Source organism: Anarrhichthys ocellatus, unplaced genomic scaffold, assembly GCF_004355925.1.
Source record: "Anarrhichthys ocellatus isolate YVR2014 unplaced genomic scaffold, GSC_Weel_1.0 scaffold2633, whole genome shotgun sequence".
Classification (NCBI taxonomy): domain Eukaryota; kingdom Metazoa; phylum Chordata; class Actinopteri; order Perciformes; family Anarhichadidae; genus Anarrhichthys; species Anarrhichthys ocellatus.
Window position 1 is genome coordinate 1 of NW_022282607.1, and position 7,176 is coordinate 7,176.

Sequence of the window (7,176 nt, forward strand, 5' to 3'; positions counted from 1 at the left end):
TGTATATATGTATATGTATATATGTATATGTATATATGTATATGTATGTATATATGTATGTGTATGTATATATGTGTATATATGTGTATATATATATGTGTGTATATATGTGTGTATATGTGTGTTTATATATATATATGTGTATGTTTATATATATATGTATGTGTGTTTATATATATATGTATGTGTGTTTATATATGTGTTTATATATATATATATGTGTATATGTTTATATATATATGTGTATATGTTTATATATATGTGTGTATATGTTTATATATATGTGTGTATATGTGTGTTTATATATATGTGTGTATATGTGTGTTTATATATATGTGTGTATGTGTGTTTATATATATATATGTGTGTTTATATATATATATGTGTGTTTATGTGTGTTTATATATATATGTGTGTTTATATATATATGTGTGTATATGTGTTTATATATATGTGTGTATATGTGTGTTTATATATATATGTGTGTGTATATATGTGTCTCCTTGTCGTGTCGTCTGATGAAAACCTGCTGAGATGTTTGTTGATTGAATCTCCGTCTGATGAATTCCATCATAATAAACTTGAGAGACTCAGCGAGGAGCGAGGACACGAAAACAAAGTGAGAGGAAACAAAAGTCAGCTGGATGAAGCTCAGGACATTTCTGAAAGGTCAAGAGGAGGTTTAACAGAGTGTGACAGTTTTTATGTTCATCCTTTGGTTCCTAAAATAGTAAATAAATACAAATTTAAAACGTGAAAATCTATATGAATAATTGGCTAATCCTTCCTACTTTTAATCTATAAAATGTGAAAAATATGAAAATCATACTCGAGCACAACTTTCCACATTCGTCATTTGTTTTTAGTGATTGATTATCAATTCATTGATCCATAAAATCAGACTGAAGCTCTTCCAGAGAGAAAGAGAGAGAGAGAGAAAGAAAGAGAGAAAGAGAGATTACACTCAACCATTAACTGGAAAACAAATGATTGTTAAGCCAAGACAAACAAACAGAGAGGGCGTCGCTCATGTAACCGTGTGTCTGGACTACTAAACAGACAAAGACGACAGGAGAGACACAACGACAGAGAGAGACAGGAGAGAGAAAGACAGGAGAGATAAATACAAGAGAGAGAGACAGAGAGAGAGAGAGAAAGAGGACAGACAGGAAGACAAGAGAGAAAAGTTGGTACTGACTTTTCTTTTCCTCCTATAGCCATCCATCCGTCTATCTGTCCATCTGTCTATCTGTCCAGCCCTCCAGTCGTCCGTCAAACTGTGAGTACATTTCCTGTGATTTCCAGAGTAAATCCTCTTTTCCTTGTGTTTGTATTGAGCTGTAACTGTAATCCTTTAAGAACTCTCACCAGACTCCATACGAATGTTTCACATTATTAGAGTTCACTAGAGAACCACTGTGGCAACCTTTCTTTTGAGTAAAGTGTGATGATAAAGATCGACAAACGTTCTGCATTCATCTCTTTTTTTATCGAGGACAGACTCCAGAACGTTTAGTGAAGTGACAGAGTGTTGAGAACGGAGCAGGTGTGGACAGATTAGTTTGAAACAGTTTACACAAGGTTTTGGACCGTTTTGAGAGGATTTGGAATAGTTTATAGGGTGGTTTCAATAGTTCAGAGGAGGTTTGGAACAGTTATGTCAAGTTTGAACAAGTTTACCGGAGGATTTTGACCGTTTTGAGAGGGTTAGGAATAGTTCGGAAGGTTCTAGATAGTTTGGAGGAGATTTGGATCAGTTTTTGTCAGGTTTGGAAAGGTTTATAGGGTTAGGGTTTGGATAGTTTGGAGGAGGTTTTGAGAGGTTTGGATAGTTTGTAGAAGGTTTGGATCAGTCTTTGTGTTTTTGACACAACCATTCAAAGGCATCTCTTGAGTTTTCAAAGTGAGTCCATGTTTTAAAGAAAATGTTTTTACAAATTAGTGTACTTTTATGAATTTGTTTCGTTCTCAAGTTACTCTGGTGGCACTAACACTGAAAACCTGAAAACCTGAAAACCCCAGTTTCTCTTGTTGTTGTTAGGGAGTCGCCTTGCTGAGGTACCTCTGGATCAGAACTCTGTCTGTGGTTCTGGATCAGAACTTCTTGTGAGTGTGAAATTGTGTTTCTGTAGAGAAGATGGGCTTCGCTGACCTGCTGGAAGAGGTGAGACAGTTTAATACTGCTGAGTACTAGTCAAGTACTTTGAGTACTGCTTCATGTAGTCTTGTTACTACGTCATATAATCTGATTACTACCTCATATAATCTGATTACTGCTTCATGTACTCTTGTTACTGCTTTATGTACTCATGTTACTATGTCATATTATCTGATTACTACTTCATATAATCTGATTACTATGTCATATGATCTGATTACTGCTTCATGTACTCTTGTTACTACGTCATATGATCTGATTACTACCGCATATAATCTGATTACTATGTCATATGATCTGATTACTACCGCATATAATCTGATTACTATGTCATATGATCTGATTACTACCTCATATAATCTGATTACTATGTCATACCATCTGATTACTACCTCATATGATCTGATTACTACATCATATAATCGGTGGTTTGCCGATGACTTGTGATGACGGTGTGTAATATACCCCCCCCCCACACCATGGACAGGTGGGTGGGTTCGGCAGGTACCAGTGGCTCCATGTGACTCTGATCAGTTTACCTGGTTTGTTGATGGCGAGTCAGAATCTGCTGAACAACTTTGTCTCAGGAATTCCCGCCCACCACTGCAGCCTGCCGACCAATCGCAGCCTCCACAACCTGTCTCATTACCAGGTAACCTGTCTTCACCTGTCAGATTAGCTAATCTCAGTACTATGATGGATTCATGTGATTGGTTGTTGCAGGTGGAGGAGAAACAGTTTATCAAAGCTTTTATCCCTATGGACTCTTCAGGAACTAGATTGGACCGCTGCAAGAGGTAAACGTTATTGTTCTTTGTTTATTTCCTCTACATAATAAAGTCCCTCTGACATCACTTCCTGTTCCACTTCCTGTTGTTCAGGTATGTGGAGCCGCAGTGGCAGCTGTTACTCCCCAACAACACCGCTAACGTTAGCGAGCTACAGACTGAAGGATGTTTGGACGGATGGACGTTCGATAACTCAGAGTTCCTCGCCACCACCGTCTCCGAGGTAACCAGTAGTACTGATATTTTAGGAGATAATACTGATACTTTAGGAGGTAGTACTGATACTTTAGGAGGTAGTTATGAGAGAGTGAGGTAGCACTGATACTTTAGGAGGTAGTAGTGCTACTTTAGGAGGTAGTAGTACTACTTTAGGAGGTATTTATGAGAGAGTGAGGTAGTACTCATACTTTAGGAGATAGTACTGATACTTTAGGAGGTAGTAGTGCTACTTTAGGAGGTAATTATGAGAGAGTGAAGTAGTACTGATACTTTAAGAGGTAGTGATACTTTAGATTCTAAAGTATCACTACCTCGTAAAGTATCACTAGAACCTTAGAAGGTTCTAGTGATACTTTAGGAGGTAGTAGTGATACTTTAGCAGGTTGTAGTGATACTTTTGGAGGTAGTACTGATACTTTAGGAGGTAGTAGCGATACTTTTGGAGGTAGTAGTGATATTTTAGGAGGTAGTAGTGATACTTTAGGAGGTTTTAGTGGTACTTTCGGAGGTTGTAAACCTACTGGCACTCTGATTCTGTCTCTTTTCTTCAGTGGGAGCTGGTGTGTTCTCTGCGTCCTCTGAAACAGATGATTCAGACCATTTATATGGGCGGAGTATTAGCAGGAGCCATTATTTTCGGAGGACTTTCAGACAGGTAAAACTCGCCTGGTAACACTCACCTGTTAACACTGCAAACATACATAATATTCAAGTCTTTGACATGTGATGATTTGAACCAACAGTGGATATGAAGCAATGTTTTTATGTCCATGTTTTAGTTGCATGTTGTCCTGTGAACATGTCGTCGGTCTTAATATCAAATCAATACTAATCTCCCTTTCTGTCTCTCTCGCTCTCTCTCTCAGGTTTGGGAGGCGGTCTGTCCTTATATGGTCATACCTTCAGCTGGGTATTCTCGGTTGTAGCTCCGCCCTCTCTCCTTCATACTCCGCCTATTGTGTTTTTAGGTTTTTGAGTGGGATGGCGGTGTCCGGCATCATCCTGAATGGAGTCTCACTGAGTACGTAGTATATCTGTCTGTCTACATGTCTCTTGGTCTACCTGTATGTCTGTCTACCCGTTTGTCTGTCTACCTGTCTGTCTGTCTGTCGGTCATGAACTGCAGGTTCTTTAACGTTTCTGTTTTCCTTCTTGATTCTTTATGGAAACTGATAATGTGTCCTTAGAGGTTGATCAACATGTCTGTCTACCTGTCTGTCTCCAGAGGTGGAGTGGATCCCGACCAAAGAGAGGACGTTAGTGGGCACGCTAAGCTCCTTCTTTTTCACCTTTGGTCAGATGATCCTGGCCGGGCTTGCCTATTGGCTGAGAGACTGGAGGAAGTTACAGCTGGTCGTCTGTGCCCCCATGTTCCTGTTCTTCAGCTACAGCTGGTCAGTGTCCACTTTCAAATCTACTTCCTCTTCCTGCTCTCTGATTGGTCGGGGAGTTCTGATCCGGCTGTTCTCTGATTGGTCAGGTGGTACGTAGAGTCGGCTCGTTGGTTGGTTCTGAACCGTCAGTCTGAGGAAGCATTAAAGAGTCTTCATCGAGTCGCTCGAATCAACGGAAAACCAGAGGTTGTGGACAAATTAACCCTGGAGGTAACCTGTCTGTGTGTCTGTCTGTCTGTCTTGGGTATACCAGTGGTGGGCCGTCAGAGCCTGCAAGGCCTTCTCTGCTGGCCTAAACAGAATCACAAAGTTATATCTATTTTATAATTTAATAATTTTTCTTAAATACACTACATGTATTATAATTCATAAAAATATTTTTCCCGTTATCTTATGTTCTCAATGCACAGCTACTGTCTTCCTCAGTTGCTCTGCTTCCAGTGCAGCTTGTTTTAAGTAGAGCTTTTATCCAATCAGATCTCACCTCTGTGTCTCTAGGTAAGAAGAGAGGCACGAGGCCTGCAGACTCACAAGTGAATCCATGTGCAGTTTAAGTGAATGGGGACGATATTGTTGATTGTCATAGTCTTCAACCAATCAGATCTTTAGTTTGACATGTTGGGCGTATTCTTTGACGTGTCAGAGCTGCTAGCTGGCCTACAAGTACGTGATTGATCAGTGGGCTAGCGTGACATGTTGGGCAGTGACAATCCCAATATCTGCTGCCTCTGTGGAGCAGACATTTTCAGCCTCAAACACATTAAAACCTATTCAAGAAATACAACTGGGGAGGCTCGAATGTCTTCACTGGTGTCCATGAATGGAGAAGGACTTCTTACTGGAACTAAAACACACGGATGTACTGAACAACCATGAGATTAAACTCTTTGTTAACAAAGAAAGGAGGAAGAACAGCTAAATAGTGAACAGCAGCTCTGGTAAGTTAACTGCAGTAGCTTTAACTGCCATAAATATGATCTATGTCATCATTTAATATGCTTGTTTATATTATATATTGTTATTTCTACAACTTATATGGATTTTCGTTTGGTTTTATATGTGATAGGAACTATTGTTACGTTCTATGTTGCGCTGGGGACAAATTTAGCCGGTGCACAGCAACAAGACGACACGCGAAGCGGCAGCGGTCTATATACTCCGTGCAAAGTGTTAAAGTTAAAGTGTTAAAGTTAAGTTTAAGTTTTTAAGTGATCTACTTTGAAGGTTCATGTGTTTTCAAGTGGACTCATTTTCCCTCTCGGTGTTGACAGACTAATAAATCCGTCAGTAACAAGAACTATGGAGTCGTTTATTTCCTGGAGGGAGTGATAGGAGAGTTACTACTCTATTAATTTGTCTGTCGTGTCGTTTTCATGATATGGGTAGTGTTGTTCCATCTGATATGAATAATATTTGAATGGCCCGTGCTCTTGAGTGTGTGGCGGAATGCGTGTTTTAGCTGAATTGATTTTGACTCATTGTTCGTTTATGCCGCCGCATCCCGTCATGCCGGTATTCATGTATCTGCACTCAGTGTATTTGTAGGTGTTGAGCTTCATTTTTTCGAGTGCAGGCCCAGGTATAAAATGCACGGCCCGCCACTGCTGTATACAGATGTGTGATATCCGATCAGAAGCTCAGATCAGTTTTCTGTAACCTGCAGGTTCTTCACTCTCACATGAATAAGGAGATTGAGTCGAGTCGGTCAACGTACACAGCGTACGATCTTCTAAAGACCAGAGCGATGAGACGGATCTCCATCTGTCTGGTGGTTGTCTGGTCAGAAGATTCACCTGCTTTATATATAACAATAATAATAATATCAACTTCTTTTTGATACAAGCTTTAGGAGATGTTTTCAGAGAGAATCACTAATTGGCAATCTCCAGCAATTTTGGAGGGAAATACATTAATTGGGTCTGAAGAAGAGCAAGTTGATTCCAATGGAGAAGATAATGGAAAATGATGAGTCTTCATTTGAGACTGATGACATATTTAAGTGGGATTATAGTAATCTGTATGCATTAATAGTCCTCTTCTATTTAATGTTCAACTCTACAATGAAATCTGTAGATTAATATGTGGTCTTGAAGATGGGATGAGTAATGCTAACTAACTAACTAACTATCTGCTGACTAGTCAGATCCCACTAGAGGAAGAGCAGAAGGTAGGACATGAAGGTAAATTACAGGATTTCAGAATGATATGTTATAAATACATAAAACCTACATCTGTAGAAGCCAAAGCTATCAGGTACCTGATCAGTACAGTTTGAAATCATTATTCAGGTTCCCTCAATAACAGACTAATTAACCCACTTCAGCTGTTATTTGAACCCGAACCTCCATCTTTTCCTAAACCTCCGGTCCCTTTTAGTGGGATGGAGGTGTGGTATTTATGTAAATGATGGAGACGTATTGATTCACGATATGAACGTTGGTATGCTATTTTATGCTGATGACATTGTGTTGGTTAGAGAGGAAAAGATTAATCTACACAAAATGCTGCATATTATGTGTTTATGGTGCAGTAAAAGGAGACGGTGAAAACAGATTATACATTTTAGAAAGCAGATCAATATTTCAGTTTGGAACAAAGGCTTATTATAAATATATAT

The 7,176-nt window shown here is 39.2% G+C and overlaps 1 protein-coding gene across 3 annotated transcripts; it reads left to right on the plus strand.

Annotated features, from left to right (window-relative positions):
- Nucleotides 1-1,177: 1,177 nt before the first annotated feature.
- Nucleotides 1,178-7,159, plus strand: oatx (organic anion transporter X). Of its 3 annotated transcripts, none has more exons than XM_031840333.1 (10): nucleotides 1,178-1,279; nucleotides 2,042-2,164; nucleotides 2,646-2,810; nucleotides 2,882-2,955; nucleotides 3,040-3,169; nucleotides 3,717-3,820; nucleotides 4,032-4,186; nucleotides 4,391-4,559; nucleotides 4,646-4,769; nucleotides 6,223-7,159. In XM_031840333.1, exons 2-10 carry the CDS (start codon nucleotides 2,138-2,140, stop codon nucleotides 6,394-6,396), a joined length of 1,122 nt encoding a protein of 373 aa, XP_031696193.1. In that variant the 5' UTR covers nucleotides 1,178-1,279; nucleotides 2,042-2,137; the 3' UTR covers nucleotides 6,397-7,159. The 3 variants fall into 3 exon arrangements, with proteins under 3 accessions (XP_031696193.1, XP_031696196.1, XP_031696194.1); XM_031840336.1 differs by having other exon boundaries at nucleotides 4,134-4,186; XM_031840334.1 differs by having other exon boundaries at nucleotides 2,133-2,164.
- The last annotated feature ends 17 nt before the right edge of the window (nucleotides 7,160-7,176 follow it).

Bases quoted from the DNA above. Each gene is read 5' to 3' on its own strand.
- oatx (XM_031840333.1), top strand. From the start codon at position 2,138: ATGGGCTTCGCTGACCTGCTGGAAGAG. The intron at 2,165-2,645 runs GTGAGACAGTTT...CACCATGGACAG, and splicing joins TCGCTGACCTGCTGGAAGAG to GTGGGTGGGTTCGGCAGGTA. The intron at 4,770-6,222 runs GTAACCTGTCTG...TGTAACCTGCAG, and splicing joins TGGACAAATTAACCCTGGAG to GTTCTTCACTCTCACATGAA.